The sequence below is a fragment of the Solea solea genome, chromosome 18 (genome assembly GCF_958295425.1).
Source record: "Solea solea chromosome 18, fSolSol10.1, whole genome shotgun sequence".
In the NCBI taxonomy this organism is placed as follows: Eukaryota; Metazoa; Chordata; class Actinopteri; order Pleuronectiformes; family Soleidae; genus Solea; species Solea solea.
Genome location: NC_081151.1, coordinates 9320994 through 9345214, shown reverse-complemented (window position 1 = coordinate 9345214; position 24221 = coordinate 9320994). Strand labels below are relative to the sequence as shown.

Below are 24221 nucleotides of genomic sequence, written 5' to 3'. Positions count from 1 at the left end.
GGAGGATGCTGCTGCTTTAATAGTATTTTATTATTATCCAATTATACCGGTATATTATATTATATAGATAGAACAAGATATTTAGTTGGTTTATTAAAAATGCTTTTCAGTAAAAGTCAATAACAATAACTCCAATAACAAATGATAATTTTATTCAAAATGTATTTATTCAAAATGCTTGAGTCAACAATTCCTGTAATGAATGAACAGCACAATGAAAGAAATAATGTCGCATCTTAACATCCTTCACTAAACGAGCACTTGCGCTTCGGCATGTTGCTTGCGTATGACTGACAGTCACGTTGTCTACGTTCTGATTAATAGGGCTGACAGCATAGGGGCGGGGATTAGGCCAGTCGCACGCAGCGCCGTGGGCAGTGCCCTAGTGCATGTAAATGTAATGGTCCAAAGAAGGTAATTTTAAAAACCAGGACATTTCCTCACTTTCTAAAAATAACCCGGGACACCCGGGACAGGACGTGAAATACGGACATGTCCCGGGAAATACGGACGTATGGTCACCCTATCGTAGGGGGACAGGACCAGTGTCCGCCATCTTTGCTAACAGTTACGCTAACAGGACCAAGTGTCACTGGTGGGCATTTAACAAAGAAAACAAGGAAGATATTTCTCAACTCAGGGGAACCAGAGGTTGGGAAGCACAGTTTTTCAAAAAAATACTACCCCTATTCTAGTAATACAAAGCTAAATGCTAATTGGTGAAGTATTCCTTTAAGAAGATGAAAAACACTAAAAAACACTCACAGGAAAGCTTTTGTCAACAACTTATACACAAATACACGCTCCAAATAAACATCACAGCAGCATGTCCAGAGATAAATCTAGAACAGTTATGACTCAATGTGAAACATATAAGACAGAAAAAGTAAAAGTAGAAGAGTGTTTGCTTACTCCTGATGTGAGTGGCAGCCATCTTGGGCTCCTGTGACTGCGTTTGTGAGGTCGCTCCATCCTTGGAAATCTGGGCCTGAGGCGGTGTTCCAGTTCCAGGTGAAACTTCCAACCCTGAACTTGGAAATTCCAACTTTCACCTGCAACTGGGAGAGTATCATAAGTAATGGCTCCTTTGAGCAGCAGCCATTTTGACATGTTTTAGCAGGAAAAGCACAGTGATCACGACGGCTCTCCTGCCGCACACTGAGGATCTTCAAACCCGAGACCACAGACACAAGCAACTTTTCAATGTTTTAATCCTGATAAAGCACAAACTAGACGATACAAGACGTAGGACACACACATATTAGCCATTTAATAGTTAGGGCTGGGGTGCAGTAGTGATGATATTTTGATTTTTTTATCTAAACACCGTGGCAAAGGAATTAATTGATTTCACAGACTGCACACACTCTTCTGGGAGCCTGTTCCAGATATTTGGGATATGAAAGCTTCTCCATGTTTTGTCCTGGTTCTGGGGACACAGAGCAAACTTGACCCAGGTGACCTTAGTGGTCCGGATGGTAGTTTCGCGGCGCAGATTCCAGAAACTGTGATTTAACGTGACGTCAGAATATAAACAGACATGGAGGCGTCAGTTAATGGCTGTTGTGTGTGCGCGATGTTTTGTGCTGAGAAACAAAAAAAACTTGTGATGAAGTCATGGCTAAAGTAAACTAAGTACACAAAATCACACACTGTTAAATTGTAAAAATATCAAACATGTTTAATACCGGTACTTACAATTTGAAAGACTCTTATGCGTCCAATGGCGTTAAAATCACTTCTGTTAATCCCTCGCACTCAGGACTGCAACGGTGAACCACCATACACAGTGAAGCTGGGGAGGCTACTGTCGTTTATTTGATTATCTACACCTGTGACCTGTGAAAATGGCAGCTTAGCAAAAGGTCTATTAGGCTGCGTTTATGCTGCACGGTGCAGATGACCTAATTCTCATCTTTTCCTCCGATGTGGCACAAATCAGATATGACCCATGAAGGTGTGAGCAGGAAAAAAAAGCACAAGGATTTATATATATTGTAAGATCAGTTTCAGTTTCAAGCCTCATTTGTATGTAAAATACTGTCAATGTGACTTGTATGTCCTTAAAAATGTGAAAAATGACGTAAACCCACAAGGACACTATCCATGATCATGTACTTTTATAAGACAATGTAAGAATTGAGAGTGAATAACCTGCAGCCTTAAAGAGAACTAATTCACATTGTCCAAAATAAAGGTGGCAGCATGGTTCAAATACTACAGGGACAATCAGAAATCTGCGTAAAGTAACTCATAAATTCTGGATTTATTAAAAACGTTATTGCATCAATGGTTACCAAAATACACATAAAGGCGTGTGGAAGGTGTTTGTACCTGCAAAGGTGCACATTCCACCCCCACACCTATGAATCACATTAAATGTGCTCAGGCATGCTGCTGCTGTCTGTGTGTGATCACACTCTGAACTCTTCCTGTGCGATGTTCTATGTCTGCCTCTCTATCTAAGTCATCAGTTGATGTGGGCTGGAGGCTATTATGAAAAATAAGCTCACCAGTCAACAGTTACACACTGCTCTGAAACCACGGTTTACCAGGGAGGTGAAAATACCCGAGTAGTGCCGTCCAAAACCCCAGCTCAAATTACTGTTGTTACATCAAACATCTCCTTTTGGTCACGATAATAATAACCACAGCTCTGGGGGAAAACAAGGCCCGTGACGCTTGAGAGTGCATGGAAACAGAGGGGCACGGAGCCCTGAAATACAACTCATAGCTCATGGTCGACCATTTTAATCTCCCCCCTCATCATTCATCAGATCCCCCACTAAGTGCAGCTGCTGCCAGGGACCCTCTTCTACCTCCCTCACACTGTACCACAAACCCTGGGAAGCAGCCAGACCTGCAAGAAGGAAGAGGTCACTGCAGGGTCAGAACAGAAGCAGCCATGTTACTTTTGGACATGTACGCTGACTGGCCACTTTATTAGGCACACAGGATACGTAACAGAGTGGAAGGAGTGTGGTCTTCGGCCACTGTTGTCCATCTACTGTGTTGATCTTGTCCATTTTATTTCATCTTAACTTTTGTGCGTTTGATTTATCTTCTTATTTATTACGTAAAGCAACAAATAAACAAAAATTATTGTTATTATCTGCCTGAGAAGGTAATTTGTGTTACTGTTGTGATTATACCATTTCAAACCTCTTTGCTGCCATGTGAATTTATTATTTGCATTAACTATCAGTTATAGAACAGATATGTAGATGATACAGTAGAAGCACAGGGCGTGTTGGTGTTTTGAAAATAAAAAAAAAACACCGATTTTTAGATGCATTTTCTCTTCTTTTAATAACAAAAAAAGTTGACAATATCAAAAGTATGTGATGACACGGACAGCCATAATAAAATACTCAAACTGTTATGCCAAAAAAAACAAAACACAAACATTCACAGATCGGTCATCCTATCTGTCTTTTACACGTTCAATACAAACTATTTTCCCTACACTCTGCAAACCTAGATGATAGAAATTAAATTCTCGCTATGGTTTCAGCCTTCAGACAACCAGGACAAAGCCTCTGGAACAACAACAACAGAGGGAAATGTCTTTTCACTTACAGGAGCAACACAGTTGTAGTGGATTGAGACAGTGGTACTGAATCTTCCGCCTTGTCCATAGTTTTAAGTTGTGTGAACAAGGCGTGAAGAAGTTTCCAGCCGTTCTTTAATGTTCAGAGTGGGGCACATAAATAGACACTGGGTTCTGAAAGCACATATAACACCATGCTTCACTTTTAAGACTGGGGTAAATCGCACATTTATAAAATATAAGATGGATTTTTTTTACGTAAAAGATAAAATTCAGATCTATTTGAAGTCCAGTCTTTGCAATGTGAGTCGACTGTAAATGAGAACATCCAAATCCATAAGGTTTCTCAATTCAATTATACATACATATACATACAACCGGAAAATAAACTCTACAAGTGTCACTTATTTCATCAAAAGGCAAAAGAGGCAAAGTTGTTCCTGGACTTTCAAGACGTTTCAATTTCAACTTTTTTCTCCCCCCCCCCACACACAAACTGTTAAGAGTTGGTTTGACAGTCCTGAGTTGTCAGGAAACTTTTTCAGACGCTGGGCGTGGGCTGCTGAGCCTGCTGAGGGTTGCTGGCCGCAGTAGGAGTGGCCTGTCGGGGAAGCGTGTACATGGCACCGAGGAACTGGTCTGCGATGCGGCCAGCCTCGCGGAGCCCGCTGAGGAGGGCGCCGTGAACTGTGGCCGGGTAGTTCCTGATGGTGTGTTCACCAGCGAAGAACAAACGAGGGACAGGCTGAGAGGGAAAAAAAAAAACCCAAAACATTAGCCATGTTTCCACAAGTTGTATCGCAGAAAAAGAAAGTGATTATTTTTGCATTATACAATCGCCTGGGTCGCCACAGAGGGATGAGAAGATACAACTTGACAAAAAAGCTTTTTGTTGCTGCTTCCCATCTATTCCTGTAGAAATCTTTGCATCTTGCACTAAGTAGAGGAATGTTGAGGTTTCCTCATCAGTCCACACATTCCTCCCCTTCTCGTTTACCAAATGGGTTTTTATTCTTGTGCAGTGAAATGCAGAAGCATTTTCCTTTTATCGATGCACCAACTTTTCCACCACCTTCTTAACTTTTCAGTGCTATTTTAAGAATTTTTTTTAATGTGCAAATTGAAAATATGCAACAACAAAAAAAGAGATCAATGTTGGACTGTCCCGACATAATTCAGGACTGAGGGGGAAAAAAGGGGGGGGCTGGTGAAAGGGAGGGAAGATTGTGTGGTAATAAACTGCCACAAGTCATCATTCAACACATAAATATGACTTTTTCACATTAATCTGCATGCCAACATCAAATGAGCCAAAAAAAAACATCAGTGTTGGGAATAAAATGCTCTGCCTTGGTTTGGTTGAATATTGTGGGCAGGCTGGGAAACCTCCTCTTCATCACTTTCTCACACACACACACACACACACACACTCGTTCTCATGCATACATAAACACGTCTCTGTGTGTTTACCTGTGAGGCTCCGGGTATAGCAGGGCCGGGTGTGATGGGCTGCGCCATGAGGTCGTAGTCGTTGCCCGAAGAACCCGCTGCTACGTACGAGTAGGAGCCTCGAGCCCAGGGGTCGGCACGCCAACGTGTGACCACAGTTTCCTTTGGCTGCCATGACAACAAACAACACATAGTGTTCAGGAGATTCCATGATAGTATTTACAGCGACCTGTATACAGACGGATGTGAGCCGTCCCAAATCTGGCCTCTATGTATATGATTTTATCCAGTTTGAAACCATAAGCAAATGATTTATAATGACGGGTGGTTTGGATATGATTTCACTTGCGAGTTTCTTTCACATGTGCTGTGTAAAATGGTCCTGGTTACGGGGGGCGGGCGGGGAGGGGGGGTCGCTTTAGCAACAAACTTGACATTCCACTAAAAACCCTAATGATTAAGCTTGAAAGTATAACATGGCTCCACTTTCTCCGTAAACAACAAACACAATAAAGTCGCACGAGAACAAAACTGCCAGCTTTGTCAGCAAACTGTGTTTGACGGAAATAAAACAAGTTTAATGTGTGGAGAGATAGAGCGTGGCTACCCGAGCAGAAACCTTCACTCCACAAATGATTGTTGGGCTCGGGTCAGGTTCGGCCACGTCGATTGTCGTGGTTATCGCAACTTTCTTTTGCTTTATTGAATATATGATATTAACATTTCCGGATGTAACGTAGTGAAAGTAAGTGATACTAAGTAGAAACTGATAATTGATTATCCTTAGTGTTCCTGTCCTGAAGGGAGGAGGTTATTATTTAAGACAGGACAGTGAACGCAACACACAGGCTATAGAAGCATCCACGCTGGACACAAACAACTCAATATAAACCATGATGGTTCGGCTACAGTTCAACAAGAGTTAATTAAGATAATTAAGAAATAATTGTTGTTAATGGTGTGAACGAAATTGTATTACACTCATAAGTGCTGGTGATAATACCTCATAAGGTGTGTGACTTGTGTGTCCGGCAAAAAAAAACAAATACAGGAAAGTCTAAAGGGTTTGGGTCAGGTTTATGACAAATGTAGTGCAAACACACACCTGCGGCACAGCACTGCTTCCAAATATTCCTTTGAGAATGGCAAGGCAGCGTCCGACAATAACGTCATCGCTGATGTTCTCCATGATTCCAGCAGCTTCTCCAGCCATCAGAGCAAGTAGGATCGGGGCTGATGAGAGGAAAAGTCACACTTCATTACTTCATTTACCTACACTTTAAATTGAAATCTTGTCATATCAATTCCCTCTATCGGGAAGACAATGAATAAGTAAGAATAAATAATGATTGAAATGTAATATTAAAAAAAAGGTGATCTCTTGTCACCTTTGTACAGGTTCCAGAAGAGGAAGAGTTCGCCCCGACTTGCTGTGGTGGAGCCGACATGACCAAACAGGTTGACACTCGGGTCCCAGAACACACGGTCAAAACACAGCACCACCTTTAAACAGGGAGGAACACAAAGGAGAAACAGTCATGCAGCCATAAAACGATAATTATATTCAAGAGCTCAACTGCCTGTGAAACACATCTATCACTTCCTCACAGTCTACTGCCCACATGAGTCACTGCGGAGTGAAAGGTGGAGCTCCACCTGCTGTACATAGAGAACAGTAGCAGGTCAGATTGCGTAATCATGCAGTACTGCCTCTGAGTGCTGCAGCAGTATGAAGAGATCAGCTACTCGGATGACGCTGCAGATGATGCTCAGCAACAGAGAGAGAGAGAGAGAGAGAGAGAGAGAGAGAGAGAGAGAGAGAGAGAGAGAAAGTGCTAGTGGGTCAGGAGTGACGCAGAACAAACACACTGACAAAAAGCATCTCTCTGTCGCACGCAACAGGCTCCAACTCACTCTTCCCACACATACTGCCCATGCCACCCACTCCCACATCCCATCATTCATCTGAGCAAGAAAAGAAAAAAAGAAAAGAAAGGAGACTACACAACACTGACAATTTCAAAGGAAAAGGGAAACTCTTGTTCTCTGGGTTACACAGTGACACAAGATGGATCAGTCTTCAGGGAGACTTAGCCCAATAAGGAAATAACTGCAAAAAAACCCACAAAACTAAATTCTGAATTCTTGCTGCGTTTCAGCAGCAAAAGCTGCTCAAGAATCTCAAGGTCATGTGGCCACCATCAGGACACTGCAGCAGAAATAATGGCAGGTCCCGAATCCTCTGTCCAGTCAGAAACACACTCACCTAACAGTCTGTGTGATATAAAACCTGACTCTGATGTCACACGTTATCATACGGCGATTTTAGAATCTCTGTCCTCTAACTCAACTTCAGATACGGATTATACTAAACAACATTTGGACAAATGTGAAGGTGATCCTGTAAACTGAGCAGATGAAAATGCAGAATTGAAAATGTTGCATCATTTGCAAGATCAGCTTGTACAACACACTTGCAAAAGAAATGTACTCATACAAAGGTTTTGTTTGTTTGACCAAGGACTTACCATTTAAAAGGGAAATGATCGTTTCTGTTTTGACTAAAATTATTTATTTCAACAACCCATGGAGTAAAGGAAGTAGAAAACGTTTAAGGGGGCATTTAAATGTTTAGATAAAGCACTTAATATTTTTTATGTTAACATCACATACTTGTGTATTTGTTTATTTATCACAAGTCTTATTGTCAATAATTAATAATATCATACAGCTGTAGAAGGAAAGAATACAGGAAGCTTGTTCTGATGAAGCCTAAGCTCCATATGTTACTGTAAGCTCATTGCGAGGCCCAAACCTTGTTGAGGTTGCCAAAGCCCATCCTCTGTATGGCAGATGTTTTCCACTCGGGGAGCGGGGGAACAAACTGCACAGCAGGGGGCTGCTGCTTCAACACACCGAGGGGCAGGGTGCACAGCACAGCGTCACACTTGTAGATGAAGGTCTGGGTTGTTGAGCGAGTGTTGACTGCTATCACCTCACAGCCTGGTGGTCAAAAACAGATAAATAACTGTATGGTACATCCATATTACAAAAACAAGTATAAAATCTACGGTAAAATACATCCAAACACAGGTATGAGAGCACATACCAGAGGCTGTGTAGCGGACCTGCCGCACCGCTGTGTTTAGTTTGATGTCCAAGCCTTCAGCCAGGGCCACAGGAACACAAGAGTAACCGTTCCTTACAGTCAGGTGGCTGCCAGTGAACTCAAAGTCATCATCCTGAGGATAAATGAATAACCCGTCATCCCTGTAGCACAGTTAACCTCTTTGTGTCGTATAAAACAGAACAGCTTATTCAAACTAGCAACAACATTTTACACACATGGGACTGTAAGGACCCATGTCCTAAACGGTTATGATTTTGTAAATGTGTACGTGTAGATACCTGATCCCAGTGTTTGAGAGAGAGGGTGGAAAGGGGTGTAGCGTTGGCAAACTCCAAGTTGGCAAAGTGCCAGTCTAAGATCTGTCGATCCCTTGATGACAGGTAAACATCACTGTGGGAAACAAAAAGGAGGAAAGAGACATGCTGTTATATTCTGACAGCTATTCAGACATCACTGAGGCAGGTTTACTCATGCACAAGGGCAAAAAAAAACCACTGCTACTGGCATTTAAATTCAAGTCACATTAACTGCAGACTGAAGGAAAAGAAAAGAAAAACAAGAACATTTGGACAGGGGATACACATGTTGCTCACAGCTGCAGGGTTCATACAAGGAAGCAACCTTGCAAGATTACAAATGACAAAAATCAATATTGCAGCAAACTACTTTCTGTGTAAATAAATGACTAAGTAACAGTCTCTGGAGCCGAGACAGAAGTCAAACCCCCGCTGTGCTTCTTGTAACCCGACCTCCTCAGTTCTTTGTTTTGGTAGCTAGTGCAGTCGTGCGTGCGCGAGGGTGTGTGTGAAAGTATTTGTCCTTACATTTAAGGGGAACGTGGTAGAGGAATTGAAAAATGGAACCAACTCACCATCTAAAACGGTCACAGACAATTTAACGAGACAATACTAATCTGGATTTTCTGGGATGAAGAGCTGTACGAGTTGCTACAGGATTTAAAACTTTACTTACAACTAGGCATGATAATATCTAGTTGAGTTGTTACAAGCGATATTATTTATTTGTTCAGTAGATCTTGCCTTAATACTAAGCTTACTACCAGCTTGGATGTGTAGTTGCAATGCCAGTTTGGTTGACAACATGGAAGGGAGGTGTGGCCAATGAAATGTACCTTGCTATGTGATGCTGGTGCTTGAGCAATATCTAGTGGCAGTGAATATCATTTATATAACCATCAACGAGCAACTGTCTTCACCCCAGCCACTCTTAAGTTGGTACATTTTTTAGACCGATGAGGAAACCTATATGCTATTAGTTTAAATAAGTGAATATGTTAACGTTCATGGATGGTAGGAATAGCTCAAGCTTCCTCAGAATGACTTACCTGGGTGGATTGGCTTCTAGCTCCTGTAACTTCTCCTCCAGTTTGACCTGCAGCTCCACCAACTCATCATACTCCTACACAAAGACAAACCCAGCAGCAAGACAATAAACTGTATTGTATATACATAAAAAAAAGGTGTATTACATTAACAACTTGATAAATAATATTTCAAAAACCCTAAAGTATTAATCATGTGCCAATAAATGGCTTCATTAGCTTAAGTTTATCAACAAAAATCCCCACAAAGTGAGATTTATAGACTTAAGAAGTTGTTCATATATAGGCGAGTGTTTTTCAAACACACACCTAAGTGTGCATGTGTGTTTAAAATGTACACACCCAGAGGGTTTCAGGTCAAGTGGAAAAGAAAAAGCAGTCTTGACAGAGAGGAACGACTCAACCCTATTCATCAGTTCACCACAACAGAGTCAACTGTCATAGTAGCTCAGAGTCATGCCACCTACCACGCCAAGAACCAGGAAACTGTCTACAACATTTGATAAAGTATATTAATCTATGCATTCCTGTCACAGCCACCACCTTACTGCACTTAAAATCTTGTTATATGGTGTCGCAATGTGCACAGAAACCGGCATACTTGCTGTGTGTGTGTGTGTGTGTGTGTGTCTGTGCGTGTGTATCTTCAGACATAAAGACAGTCAGACCATGATTCGAGGCCTTGAAGTGGTTTTTCAGACAGCGGATGAGTTGCAGACAACTCCAGTTCAGACACCAGCTGTGTTTAAACCAACTAAAACCTCCTTTTAAAATATACACATGGCAGTAGTGGAGGTGATTTGTCTGCACCAAAAATAAAACAGCAGCACTCGCACTAATAATACATCTCACAGAGGCATTAAACCGCTTAAACATAGCCCGTCGTGTTTACTTAGATAGCACGGCATTACATTTCTGTGAAGAACTCTGACCCAGCAATCCATAAAGGATCCCCTTTCATGCTAGCATAATAATACTTTTACACTTTACTTCCTTGTTTATAACAACTGTTATTTTTCAGAGCAAAGACAAGGATTCTGTCCTGCAAATTGTAGTGGTTGACCTTCTGATTCACCAAATAATCAACCCAGAAAATCTAATACCGACTCAAAGTAAAAACTTCAAAGCTTCAAACTGCAGAAAATCAAAACACAAAAACTATATATCGTACACAGTTGGAAATAGTTAAAATTGAACTGCTGTGAAAAGATTATTTTACAAACTATGGTAAGATTTGGTCCAAAAGATCTGAGGAAGTAATGAAGGTGTCAAAACTAGTCTAGAAAAGTGCCTGCAGCTTGAACACATCTGTAGGAAGATGATGAAAGAACACTTTACTAACTTTATTCTATGTCACTTTAAAGCTTTTGGGCAGTAACTTTTTGTTCTTTTGCTGAAACAGTATTTGAGCTCACTTTGCAGAGTGCGGTGAGGTCCCGATGCTTGCTCTTCACCAGGAACTCAGCTGTGATATCTCTTGGTGGTTTGACTTCACTGGCCTCTTTATACTGCTGATGAAGCTCCTTAACCCGTTCCTTAGTGGACACCAACTGGTAAAGAGAAGAGGAGAAGGCAAAAATGAGGCAAAACTTAAAACACTGAACAAATGAATCACTGTATTCAGTAAAAGAAATGCTTACATGTGTTTAAATTTAAGGACTACCACTGCCACCGAGCAAAGATGACATTTACTCACCTTGTTGAGAAGATCCCTGAGATCTTCTTGAGTCTTTACAATCTTCTTCCAGTGCTCTATCTGCTCGTCTTTTACATGCTTCTCCTGCAGCCTGCATACACGGAGGTACAAGATTAGTGCTGGAGTTTGTGTGAATCACATCTGAAAGATTGTGATTGTGTATGCCACACTCACTGTATGACCACCTCCAGGGCCTGTCCCAGAGACACAGGTTTGTTGTTGAGGAAGTTGAAGTCAAGCTGGTGGCTGAGGTAGGAAGTGGCCTCCAGCAGTCTGTTGAACTCTTGCTCCACCATTTCATCTTTTTCTTTTGGCACCTGGACACCCAATCACATGACAATGACAGGGACTATTAGTCACAATTAAAACAGTAGCGCTGGAAAGAGATAAAGTACAGCTAATGGTTCATTTTTGATGTCACCAATTAATTAATTAATTACATCTGTCCATATTTCACCTTCTGAGCAAAAATGAAAACTTGCACAGAGATTATTGGTTGACTTATTGCACACAAGCAGAAGCAGCATGAATTATAGCCACTGCCCCAAAGAAACACTAAATATTATATATACAGCCGTAGCAGACTTAAAACATGCTTCCAAAACGATCTCATATGGACACAATGCAAACATAATATACATAGGAACAGTTACAACAGTATTAACATTATTGTAAATGTCTTGTTTACGACATCTTCTGTGAAACGTCTTTTAAATTATCTATGCCAGACAATGGTAAATTATTGTATTCTTTAGATTTAGGTCTAGGTTAAGTTGCACATTGTTTCACAATTACATAATTTCTCTTTACATCTCCAACATAGACATGAAATGATGAGTAAACATTATATGAGTTAACATGAGTGATGATAAAATGAATGGTGCAGTAAAAAGGTGATTGAATTATGTAAATAAACCAATACATACACTTGTGCACCGTTCACCCTTTAGTTGTTCGCCAAAAGATAAACATGGAGGAGGTTGAGAAGACAAGGGAGGGGGGTGGAGAGAAAAAGAGAAAATATTAAGTAAACACAACTTTAACCTTAAACAGGTTCGCACAAAATAAAACAGGAACACTTTAATTTGCCTTTTCCTGCAGTGGGGGAAACCAGTTACACATGATGTAGATATCTAAAGAACTTCACTGGTTCGTCTCTTATTTAGTGGAAATGCCCTGAACATGAACTTAAACATCATACTACTATATCTGCCACAGATAGAATGAAAAAAATGAGAGGGAGAATCCATTTTAATGACATTAGGCTGTATCTGTTTTCTGCTCTGCTTTGAAAGGAACAGGAGCTGTTGTTGATGACATGCAAGGGTAAGTAGTTAAATACATCCACCACTAATTGTGTTTTAGTGGATCATGGAAAGCCAGATCCCTGCCTCAGGGCAACAAAGAGCTCGGAGTACAGCTGTAAAACCCTAAACACAGAGTACCGATTAAAATCTTGCACATACATAAACATCTTCTGTCAGAGGAAGTAAACAAAACAAGTTCTTTTTCTGAAAAAAAAAAAAAAAAAAGTAATAGTGTGTATCTAACGCAGATGCAGCTATGCTTCCCTGATGGGTGCATACTTCTGAGGTTAGCTGTTTATATGAGAACTTTTACCTAACACAGTGCTGGAAATCTCAGTATGACGGAAGCAGGCACTTATTTTTTCAAGCATGAGCTGCCTAGAGTAAATCACACGCATGCCTCTGCAGCCATAAGCCTCTTGCAATCTATCAAGCCATGAAGAAATGTCTCAATTTTATGAGAAAACCTGGGATTGTTTCAGAAAACATTTTCTTTTTACAACTACAGTAAATATTGAATCACACATAAGGTATCTCAGATTTTAACAAGGGGTTTGGCAACTCAGTTCAGTCATTAAACCATTTCATTATACTCACAGCCTGGCCATTGGCTTCATACAGTGGACACTTCTGTTTGATCTTGGCCAGCTCCATGTTAACCTGCTTACTGACCACTGCCATGGGATTCCCTCCTAAACAAGCAAAAAACATCAGAACAGGCAATAACATAACATGGGCAATATCACCCTCTCCAGGAGGATCTGTGTAACTGCACATAACTATGAGAAAAGACTATTGTCTGGCTCAGATAACAGTGACTTCAAATCATGTGCCACTGAGGACATGTGCCACATAACAGACTAATCACTTGCATCCAGGTAAATTCAGTATTTGCACAAAAGAGAATACCAATTCATACCAAGGCCTGTCACCACCATGGCTCCCAGATCAGCAACATAGTTGCCCTTCCTAAATGTGGCCACTCTGCCTCCAACACGGTCCTGCAGGGAAATATTATAAAAAGATATGTACAGTCTTTTCTGCTTCTATCAAAACAATAGCATAAGACTTTGTTTTATGACATCAGTAAGCAGCATAGGATTATGGGAATTGCTGTCTTGTTTGGTAAAACACTACAAATAATAATGTAAAAGGTGAATTAAAAACCCAGTTGGTGACTTACCCTGGCCTCTAATACTGTGACATCCATCCCAAAGCTTTGCAGTTGCCTTGCAGCAGCTAAGCCAGACACACCTCCACCAATAATTATAACCTTCCCAGTCTTCTTGGCTGCAAGGAAGAGGAAAAAAGGGCATGAATTTTCATGAGTTTTCCTTACACTGTTGACAGTTCTGAGTCAATGTCTCAGATTTTTTACACACTAGAGTAGGTACAAAATCTCACTATAATACAACTTTTGTAAAACATTGTTCTTCAGGGGGAAAAGAAAATTCAACATATCTTTTTTATTTCCAAACAAAGTGCCCTGTAATGTACTGATAGTTTGCAAATGGTTACTGCAATTCTATCAGTGTCAATAAATGAAGTGAACTTACTGGGTAATGGCTTGACCCTCTTATAAATGCCAAAGTTAATGAGGCCATGTCTTTCCAAGTAGCTGTGTATCCTGTGGACCAGCACGGCATCACCTAAAAAGAGAACAAGAGTACATCAACTTTCTACTTCTCCATAAAAATGAGAATGACAATGCAGGAAAATACAAGTAAAAAATAAAGTTCAATTTAATCTCTCACTGTTGTATGGAGCTTCAAGCTGCTGTGCTGTGGCCTCAAAGGTCAGTTGGATCTTAGGGTTGTCCAGCCACAGTTGGAGCTGAGTGAGTCAATATAATTAGGAATACTTTAATAACTATCAAGTAAAGTGATCTCTATGTAATGAGTTTAGATTGGAACTTACTGTACGGTTGCGGATATAGAGGAAGACTTTCTGAGTCTGCTGGGGACCACTGATGATATCTGGGAAGCAAGCGGCCTCTTGGGAAGTCATACGGTCATGAGGAAGACGACTCTGAAAAGCAGCTCCTTCCACACCTAATTGTAAATATACACATCTCTATACTGTGAGCACAACGTGTCATTAAAGACCGATTTCTCGACATTTTAGAATTAAGCTAATTTTTAAATTCCCGTTTACACAAGAGTTTACGAGAGATTTCAAATTTAAAGTTTCCTTCTGCTGTAAAAATCTGTTTCCCTTCACGGCGATGCCTCAGCTTTTAGACTCACCAGATGGTTCCTCTGGTTCACTGTCATTCTCTTCATCTACTGGTGGAGGTGGAGGTGGAATCACCTGCTTCCTCTCTTTTTCTGCCTTGGCATTTCTCTCCTCCTCTGAGTAATACTCATCCTCCGATAGATTAGCCAGGCTCTCGTCCATCTCGCGGTACTCCACCTGCAACGGTAGGCACAATAAAAGCATCATTAAAACCAGCTTTAACGAATCAGATTCAGTGGTGTACTCTCACTTCAGTTTTAAGGACAGATTTTTTTTCACTTGTTCATACAATAACATTTTTTCACTGTTCATTGTTTAGGAGGGCAGCTGTCATTTCAATTGTTTGAAAGATACAGGCATCATTCATTCATCTTCTACCACCTTATCATCCACACAAGGGCCACAGAGGGTGCTGGTGGGAATCCCAGCTGACATAGGGTGAAATGCAGGGTACATCATGGACAGGTCACCAGTCCATCACAGGGCAACATAGAGACAAACAACCATTCACTCTCACATTCACACCTATGGTGAATTTAGAGTGTCCAATTTGCCTAATTCACAAATCTGGTTTAATGTTTTTGGACTGTAGGAGGAAACCAGAGAACCTGGAAGAAAACCAACACACACACGAGGAGAACAAGCAAACTCAATGCAGAAAGGCCCTTGTTCCAACCGGGTTGAGAACCCGGGTCTTCTTGCTGCAAAGGCAAGAGTAGATTGAGACATCCACCTACTAAAATCCTTTAACTAACTCAGGGGTCTCAAAGTGGCGGCCCGGGGGCCACATGTGGCCCTCCAATCGATTTCATGTGGCCCTCCAAACAATATCAAGTTGTAACAAGTCATTTCTATATGTTTTTATTTTTAAATGAATAGATTAATTTTGCATCATAAATATGTTTTTTTTTATTGTTGCATATTAAAACAACCACTTATATTTTGAAATTATCCAATCCAATCCAACTTTATTTGTAAAGCACTTTAAAACAAACACAGTGGACCAAAGTGCTGTACAGAATAATGGATAAAAGACAGAAAAGCGCCTCACACGAGGCAATAGACTACATATAAAAAAGAGGAATTAATACGGCATATTGATGATATGAGCTCATAACATCTACCGCAACTGTTGCTTTTCTCAAAAAAGTTGGGCTTTTTTTTTACTTGACTGGCCCCTGACTGACCAGACGAGACCGTCAGTGGCCACAGGTCATTTGAGTTTGAGACCACTGATCTAACTACAGATAGATTTTTAGGTTCTATGGTTTTGAGAGGGTTATTAAAAGTGAAGATGGAAAATTATGCCTGGGCTGAAAATAATTACTTTCCTGTCCTGTCTGGAGCTTCCAGAAAACTTAAATATTTACTTTTGCTCGCTTTCGTCGACTTGTCCTGCGGACTTCAGCTGAGTCCTGATCTGCCCCCCCAGGGCCTGCCTGGTGGGGCAAAGGAGCTCCTGCATGTTCCCCACTAGGGGAAGACCTTTCCTTCTTTTTTACATCCATAGCTCCTCCAGCTGAGGCTGAGGGTCCAGTCTGAGCATCAGCCATCTGGACCCTATCACCTCCTGCTGTGCCACCAGAGGAAGAAGAGGAGGAGGAAGAGGAGCCAGCCTCTGACTTCTTGCTAGACAGCATTATGGAGGATGTCGGAGGCCTCTCCTGAACAAACAGGAAAGAGGAATTGGATGAAAAACTTAAAGATGAGACATAGAGCAACCCAAGTTAGAATAATTGTGTGTGAAATGGCTGACATTTCATATTAAAAAAAAAAAAAAAAACAGACAGTACAACTGATAAAATATTTACAAACATTGAATACGTATTATTAAGTAAGGGTTGTGTGCTGAAAAACAAAAACAACAAAAAAAAGGGATAAGATTGACCTATTCAAAAATGGAATGGGTCTATCCTTTGTTATTCCAATGTGGGGAATTTCTGAATATAAATTAAACTGGTATGGCATATTTCTTCAAAATAGCTAACATATAAAACCTCCATAATCATAACAATCACATATCTTACTAAGTTCTATTGTATCTCAACTTCTGTAGCTTTTCTAGCCTTTACGTCACTAGATTTAAACTAGTATTAGATGCTGTATAATTGAATGTGAAGACACAGGTGATCACGTCAGTGAGTTTCGATAAGCATTCAAACTAATGTTATGTGAATGAGACACACACAGTCAGAGATGGGAGGAAGAACAGACTGATAAACCAGAAAAAAGTGAGAAACTTCATATGGCGTGTTCTGACACTCAACTAGAGTTGGGATTAATCTAGACAAACACAATTCATTATTCAATGTGAAAATTTAGAAAGAAATATCACTAGAATATTATTTCACATCAGACAGGTGCTCACATATGTTGATGCACATGATGAAATATAATCATGACAACACTTAAGTCATTAAGCTCTTCCAGACCTCTGTATTTAGAGATAATTCTCCATCTGGACCTATCTTAAATTTAATTGAACACCCTGCTTTTGAGGGTGCATCGCCCATGAAATATCACATCTGTGCAACTGGATGGCTTTAACATTAACAGTGCATGAATGTCATGGTTTTGTGAAATGAAGGCTTCATGGTACAGTAATCTTGTCTTTGTTTTACCCATTTCTCCGTGCACCTGGTAATATCCATTCAAACACTAAGAAACGAAAACAGAACCAGAAATACAGTTACGAACAGAACCACCTTCACATAAATGTTGGCCTTTTACATTAACAATTTGTAGAAACCCAGTAACAGACACACTAACACACATGAGGTAATTTCACAAAACAGGCTTCAATAGTAAGCCAAAAATGAAACGTATGAAAGCAGAAAAGGATTTAAGTCAGAATCCTACAATGTGTTTTGATAGTAATTTTTTTTTTATACCATCAAGAAGAGCTGAAACAATTACAAAATTAATCAATTATTAATCGATTACTTAATTAATCTTCAACTATTTTGATAATCCATAAATCGGTTTGAAACTCTTTTCGTGATTAAAACCAAATTTCTGATCGTTTTCTGGTTTCTTTACTCCATATTACAAAGAAATAATTAAAAACTGAATACTTTTGCTTTGTGGACAACAACAAGACATTTGAGAACATCATCATTTCCAGGTTCCACCGATCAGCATTTTTTTAACGTTTTCGGACATTTTATGGAACAAACGATTACTCGATTAATCGTGAAAATAATCGACAAATGAATCGCTTATGAAAATAATCGTTATTTGCAGCTCTACCATCAAGACAATTATGGGCTGTAACTTGCAAGCTAGCAGAGCTAGCAGCCAAATGCCATAGCTATCACCGTTAGCTTTTGGCTAACAACATATTATTTTGCAGGCGTTGAGCACGTAGCGCATTCGAAAACAACAGCTCGCTACTTAAAACATGTCGTAGCATGTGCTACAATGCAAACACAGTCCGGAAAGACTCGAATTATTACACATTTCTTTCAAATGTATCTCACGAGACCATGCTACATTAGCTCATACGGCTAACAATGGATCGTGGCTAACAGCAACAGTGGCACTGCGGCAGGTGCGACATGTACTGACAAACTGAGAGAAAAAACGCCGGCTTCGCCTGCAAATTCAACAGTTTTCCATAGCGGGCTCTGGAATTCTTAGTTAACATCATACCGTGGTGTTTTAAGCGGTAAAACAAACATGAATAAAATCGTGAAAAAATATTACAATTACCTCTCAATCCCCCACAGATGTCAACACAAAGACGGCTCAGTAGCAGCTCCCCTCCGCTCAATGAACTCGTCAATGATTGGTGGATTGAAAGTGACGCAAAATCAGGCAAGCGAAATGATTGGTCAAAACGATTGTCAATTCTAAAAAGGCGGGGTTTTCTATTCAGCCTTCTTCTATAGTTTTGTATTCGTAGACTATAGGGAACGGAACCGGACCAGATAATTATTTTATATAGTATAAATATATATTTTTTAAATAGAATCAGAATCAGCTTTATTCGTCACGTACGTAGACACATACAAGGAATTATTTGACCGTTGCCCAAAAATATAACATGTAATAAAGAAACCAAATAAGCAATAAAACGTGTTGCACTATCATATACATCGATATTATATAAAATCACTCGTGGCTGACAGTTTACAGTTAGTGAATGAAACGACAGGACTGATCTCAGATCAGGTGCGTGCATACACAGTGACGTCACTTGTAAAGGTGGGGGTGGACTCAGGTAAAGGTGAGATCTGCTCTGTCGCGTCTCTCTTAGACAGGGAAGCAGAGCCGAAGTTTTGTTTACGACGCCTTTGTTTTATTCTTCCATGTTCGTGCTGACTGTGTGTAAGTAACTTTTAAATCCTGATTTATTGTATTTTTTTTAAACAAACAAACAAACAAACGAGGAAGCAGCTTGTTTAAAAGTGGGGAAGTCACTTTAATCTCTGATCCGTGTTGTGCTCTTGGCTAATCTGGGTGTTGCTGGTAGTTAGGCCACAGTTAGATGAAGACGTTTTAAGAGTGCTCTGTTTGAAAAATAAACATTGTGTGTTTCACCAAAATTGGTAAACTCTGAATGTGTCAGAGCTGTGGTTGAGCACCATTCACATGTAAATAGACACCGGTACCGTGATTGTAGTACCGATACACGCTGTTTTTAAAATGAGATTTTACTTCCCGCCCCACACTGAGCAGGAAATTATTACGATTCTGGTTTTAAACAGAACATTTACAGCAATTTCGTAGCAGTTATGTGTTTGTACAGTGTATAATTGAGCTGCAGGTGAGTCTTTTTTGGTCGATTTTGTTTCTCGATGCTTTTAAAAAAATTATAGAACTAGTTGGGAAACGTTGATTGGTGTTTGGTGTTTACAAACGTCTTGTTTCGTCCACAACCCCATATGATTTCTTTGTTACATGGAGCAAAGGAAGTAGAACATGTCCCCATCAATTCATACTGAGCCTTTGTTATAATGATACCGAGGAAAATTATCGTGTGATATGTATTGCCATTGAAATATTGCCCAGCCTTAACAGAAATATAAAAGTATAAGAGAAAATATGGTAATCGAGATATTTATAATAATCTAAAATAAGCACCGTTTACTGTGGAAAAGTGCTGTGTCATTATTACATATTATTGACGTATTTCACAGTTTTAAAAACTAAATGTATAATACAGATTATGAATTTAGTATTATGTATAGATATGTATGTATATGTACATATGTATACGAGTAATTACTCGTACATGAAGCCATAATGTTGGTAACAGTGTTACCAACATTATCTATTTTTAGGTTGGAGTATGAAAGGCCAGGGAGTGTTTCACATGTTTGCCACAGCTTGTATCACAGTTGTACAGTATTTAGTGAGTGGATCTCTCCCTTCTATCCAACAGAAAACGAAGATACATACATACAATGGTGAAAGAAGAGCAGCCGGAGTCAGTGAACCGGCCTGACAACACCGCCTTCACACAGCAGAGGCTTCCGGCATGGCAGCCCATGCTCTCTGCTGGCATCATCATCCCGGGCTTTGTCCTCATTGGTCTGGCGTTCATCGGCATCGGCGTGGCTCTCTTTGTCACTTCACGGAGCATCCAGATGTTGGAGGTACTGTATGTTTCACGTCTAAATAAGAGAAGGAGAGGAAGTAAATAAACCTTAGTCGGTGGAAGTGTTTTCAGGTTTGGGATGACATTGCTAGTGTCATGGTTTTTTTTTTGTACTATACTGAAGCAGTGTTTCTCTAAATGTTTATATGGGGACCCACTGTTTAGCCCTAAACGACATACCCAAAGTAAATGCTCCACAATGTTACGGTTCATAAGCATGTTCTTGGTGTCTAAGGACATCTAGGGACCTCAGAGATATTGTGTCTGTTATATATTGTTATATCTGAGTAAATCTGATTAAACCAAAGGAGAAAAGGGACATTTTTGTTGTTGTTTTTCTGACAGAGGCTAACACCATGCTAACAATGATTCCATGCACACAGATGCCATTGACCCCCTTCAGCAACTCCTTGACTACAAATAAACCAAATGAGATGATAATTCAGTCGCTTCTCGTTGCCCGTTTTAGTCGAGTCCAACGTTAAAAAGCCATTTCTAAACATGATTTTTTTGCACTTAAATACACGTTCTGACTTGTTTCGCGAGTTAAAGAAGACCCAAATAAAACAAAATGTTGTGCAAAATATAACATTTCTGACTACCTTTTAACATATTTCAATTGTTTTGTAGAGAATAATCAAAATGTCATTGTATGCATGCGCTATTTAATAAATCTTAAGTAAAAAGGTTTTGGTGACCCCAAAAAAACATCTCGTATAACTCATCAGTGGTGTGCTGACCCGGCCTCTGAGAGTGACTGCCGTACAGTACTTGTGAGGCGAGGTGCGACGTGTCTCGCAGACAATGGCGCTAGGTGTTGTCGCGATCAATAATTAACGATAAGCTTTGTCACTCTGTCCCGCACAGATGGACTACACTGGCGTCGAGAAGAACTCCCCGTGCTTCAAGTGCTCTGATGAAAGTGTCAAGAACTGCGTCTGCAAGTTGGACTTCAACATTGACACGCTCTTTAAGGTTGCTCGCAGTCATTGCACACGTTCCTAAATAAAGGTGAGCCACACGTACGCCTGCCTCTCACTCAGTATGTGTGCGTTGTCCTCCACAGGGACCCGTGTTCTTTTATTATGGTTTGTCCAACTACTTCCAAAACTTCAGGAGGTACGGTGTGTCGAAAGATCTCGACCAACTGTCTGGAGACACGGACGCATTTCTGGTGAGTTAAGTTGCCTCCTTAGTCAAACACAAAGGTGCGGCTCATGTCTTTATCAGTGGACATTGCAGTACATTAGAAGGACATGAAGCTAATATTACAAAGACTGATCGCAGATTATTTTCTTTTCCGTCTCTCTTGAAGGACCCAGCTAGCGACTGTGCTCCGTATGAGTATGACGGCAACAACAAGCCCATTGTACCATGTGGAGCGGTAGCAAACAGCATGTTCAATGGTGCTTAAAAACATTTCAAATGACCTCAGTTTCTGCGCAGTTTTTATTATTCTTATTCTTGTTTTGTTGTATTAAAGACACCTTCAAGCTGTACCAGATTGTCAAAGGGGTGAAAAAGCTAGTGCCCTTGGACGGAAAAGGGATCGCGTGGTGGACTGATTACAACATCAAGTACAGGAACCCCACTGTGAAACCTCTGAAGAATGCATTTGATGGTGCGAACTGTTTAATTAAAGACATGTCATTCCGTTTAGTGGATTGAACTTTGTATAATGTATATTTAGCATTAATTCTATTTGACTCTCAGGTACTGTGAAGCCCTTAAATTGGCCCAAGCCTGCGTATGAGTTGGACCCTTCGGATCCCGCCAACAACGGCTTCATCAACCAGGACTTTCTGGTGTGGTTGAGGACGGCGGCGCTGCCCAACTTCAGTAAACTGTACCGACGAATCACTGAGGGTGATTATGCAGAGGGTCTGCCCGCTGGAAACTACTCTCTGGAAATTGCCTACAGTATCCTTTTAATGTGTTATGGATTCAATGCATTTATTCAGTTGTTCATGTTGTAAAACAAGTATTGAGTTCAGAATCAGTGGACATGCTGAACATAAATGAAGCTCATTTAAAGGATGATAAATCATCCACAAACATCGGTGTCCTTTTTTTTTTTTAGCGTGGCTTCCATTTGGAAGGTTGAATGAAAACAGCTCTGACACATGTTGTGTGGCACCTAACACCACAGTGGCTCAGTCAAACCTGTTTGACCTGTTGTCGGGTGTGGTTCTGTTTTCATATGAGCAGAAGGAATACAGTGACTCAGGAGAAGAGGGGAGGAAAAAAAAGGGGAACAGGCAAATTTTCTAAAACAAGTAAATGAGAGACAAATTATTTTGCACGACAGATCAGCATATACCTGGGTGAGGCTTTAAAGTCATCGTTTATTGCACTTAAATGGCCAGTGTATAACATTTAGGAGGCTACCCATACGTCTATTTGTAAAGGTGTATTATTCCTTTTAAATGCAACATGATATTCTGTTTGCGTGCATTTTAAGGAAGAATCGTGCGCTGCCATGTTCCTGCAGCAGCCCGAACAGATAAACAGAAAGCCTGCTACGCAAATGAAGAAGAATGTGAAGGCCACCGTGGCTCTCTGACGTGCTTTGGGAAGGGGAGTGGCGAGCAGAGGAGTCTTCAGTTTGTCACAATGTGCAGTTTCACCATTAGATGTCACTAATTCATCATCATCATCTCCAATGCATTTGGAGAACTCAAGAAAGTTTTACAACTGCTGATTTGAAGTTGTATGTGTGAAGTGTTCATCAGTTAGCCTGCTGGCATGAAGCTCACAATTCCTCTTTTCTAGAATTCTCTGTATTTCCATTTTTGTTTGCGTGCGTATCCCTAACACGTTGCCCCTCAGACTATCCTGTGTTGAGCTTCGATGGCAGAAAGAAGGTGGTTTTCAGCAACGTGTCCTGGATGGGTGGCAAGAACGAGTTCCTGGGCATCGCCTATCTCGTGATTGGTTCAATGTGTGTCGTCATGTCCATCGTCATGCTCATCGTCTACGCTAAGTTTAAGTTCCCTGCGGAAGAGTGATCACGTTGCCTTGTTTTTACTCGTGGACTGAGATCACGTACGTAGAAGAATCCTGATGTTATTTTGCGAGGCAAGACTTGAATTTTTACCATTGACTGCAATCGAGGAACTGGCTTTCCACATTTACAAATGGCCTCTTGCTGGTGTCTCAGATTTGTTACATATGCATGCCAAATCACATTGTAAGATATATACTTTCTAATTTCTTTAATCGTAAAGCCTCCATTCATCTTCTTATATGACATTAGGAGGGTGAAAGCAGAATTGCTGTGCTGATAATTGACACCAGTCTGTACATGTGCTCCTTTGTAAATTATTAAATGTGTTTTCAAGTTAGAGCAGCAGAGTTTGTGTAAGCAGGGTGTTTTTAGGAAGTCAAGGAAGGCTCGTACTGCTCATGTTTTTTTCAGACTTGTTTTTTTTTCATCGTCACATGATGAAATACTGCCTGCCTCATTTTAGTTCAATTAATGATTTTGAAGCTATTTATTACCGGAGAAGTAGTTTCATTTTACTGTACAGGTGAGGGCTGCGTCATGTAACTTGTAATATGGTATCTCAGGGATGGATATGGCGCACACGGGCTCTTCTCACTCTCTTCTTGTTCCTGTGTATGCTCGGTTTTGATTGCCATCTTTGTTGAAATTTGGTGTTTTTACTGTCCATGTGCTTTTTATTTATTGAATAAAATGTCTTCAGTACCAGTATGTCATGCCCTTCGTCTCATTAGATGTACCATGCTTCAATTCGAAATGATAGCCCTTAAAACACTTCATTGATTTCAGAAATGGTTTTAACCAAAGATGAAACTACATTTGACCTTCCCAAAAAAGCTAGAGGGTCCAGCATTATTACCCTCTGCTTTTTTAATTTAAATATTAAGCATAGCCAAGTATTACAAA

At 40.4% G+C, this 24221-nt stretch overlaps 2 protein-coding genes across 5 annotated transcripts; one reads left to right on the top strand and one right to left on the bottom strand.

The window, feature by feature from the left end:
- Positions 1-3282: 3282 nt before the first annotated feature.
- On the bottom strand, positions 3283-18520 carry kdm1a (lysine (K)-specific demethylase 1a). 4 transcript variants are annotated; one of them, XM_058615634.1, is made up of 22 exons: positions 18421-18473; positions 17331-17367; positions 16080-16373; positions 14721-14889; positions 14392-14516; positions 14229-14307; positions 14031-14123; positions 13658-13764; positions 13394-13475; positions 13072-13166; positions 12094-12111; positions 11342-11484; positions 11168-11258; positions 10887-11021; positions 9475-9548; positions 8408-8519; positions 8109-8241; positions 7815-8002; positions 6388-6502; positions 6105-6232; positions 5021-5167; positions 3283-4295 (listed from the first exon to the last, which is right to left on the bottom strand). In XM_058615634.1, the coding sequence occupies exons 2-22, from the start codon at positions 17358-17360 to the stop codon at positions 4092-4094; spliced, it is 2562 nt and encodes an 853-aa protein (XP_058471617.1). In that variant the 5' UTR covers positions 17361-17367; positions 18421-18473; the 3' UTR covers positions 3283-4091. The 4 variants fall into 4 exon arrangements, with proteins under 4 accessions (XP_058471617.1, XP_058471614.1, XP_058471616.1 ...); XM_058615631.1 differs by having other exon boundaries at positions 14392-14525; positions 18421-18472; XM_058615633.1 differs by having other exon boundaries at positions 14392-14525; positions 14721-14886; positions 18421-18472.
- Positions 18521-18901: 381 nt separating this feature from the next.
- On the top strand, positions 18902-24026 carry tmem30b (transmembrane protein 30B). The gene is made up of 8 exons (XM_058615161.1): positions 18902-19038; positions 20096-20309; positions 21179-21286; positions 21378-21485; positions 21627-21717; positions 21795-21932; positions 22025-22231; positions 23141-24026. Exons 2-8 carry the CDS (start codon positions 20118-20120, stop codon positions 23317-23319), a joined length of 1023 nt encoding a protein of 340 aa, XP_058471144.1. The 5' UTR covers positions 18902-19038; positions 20096-20117; the 3' UTR covers positions 23320-24026.
- Positions 24027-24221: the final 195 nt, after the last annotated feature.

What these genes read in the sequence shown, in the direction of transcription:
- kdm1a (XM_058615631.1), bottom strand. Translation starts at nt 17,360, where the DNA reads ATGGATATTACCAGGTGCACGGAGAAATGG. An exon ending in GCCCTGGAGGTGGTCATACA is followed by an intron (nt 11,259 to 11,341) that starts GTGAGTGTGGCA and finishes CCGTGTATGCAG; the next exon opens with GCTGCAGGAGAAGCATGTAA. An exon ending in CTTCTGGAACCTGTACAAAG is followed by an intron (nt 6,233 to 6,387) that starts GTGACAAGAGAT and finishes TCCTCTCATCAG; the next exon opens with CCCCGATCCTACTTGCTCTG.
- tmem30b (XM_058615161.1), top strand. Translation starts at nt 20,118, where the DNA reads ATGGTGAAAGAAGAGCAGCCGGAGTCAGTGAACCGGCCTGACAACACC. An exon ending in ACATTGACACGCTCTTTAAG is followed by an intron (nt 21,287 to 21,377) that starts GTTGCTCGCAGT and finishes TGTCCTCCACAG; the next exon opens with GGACCCGTGTTCTTTTATTA. An exon ending in TCTGAAGAATGCATTTGATG is followed by an intron (nt 21,933 to 22,024) that starts GTGCGAACTGTT and finishes TTTGACTCTCAG; the next exon opens with GTACTGTGAAGCCCTTAAAT.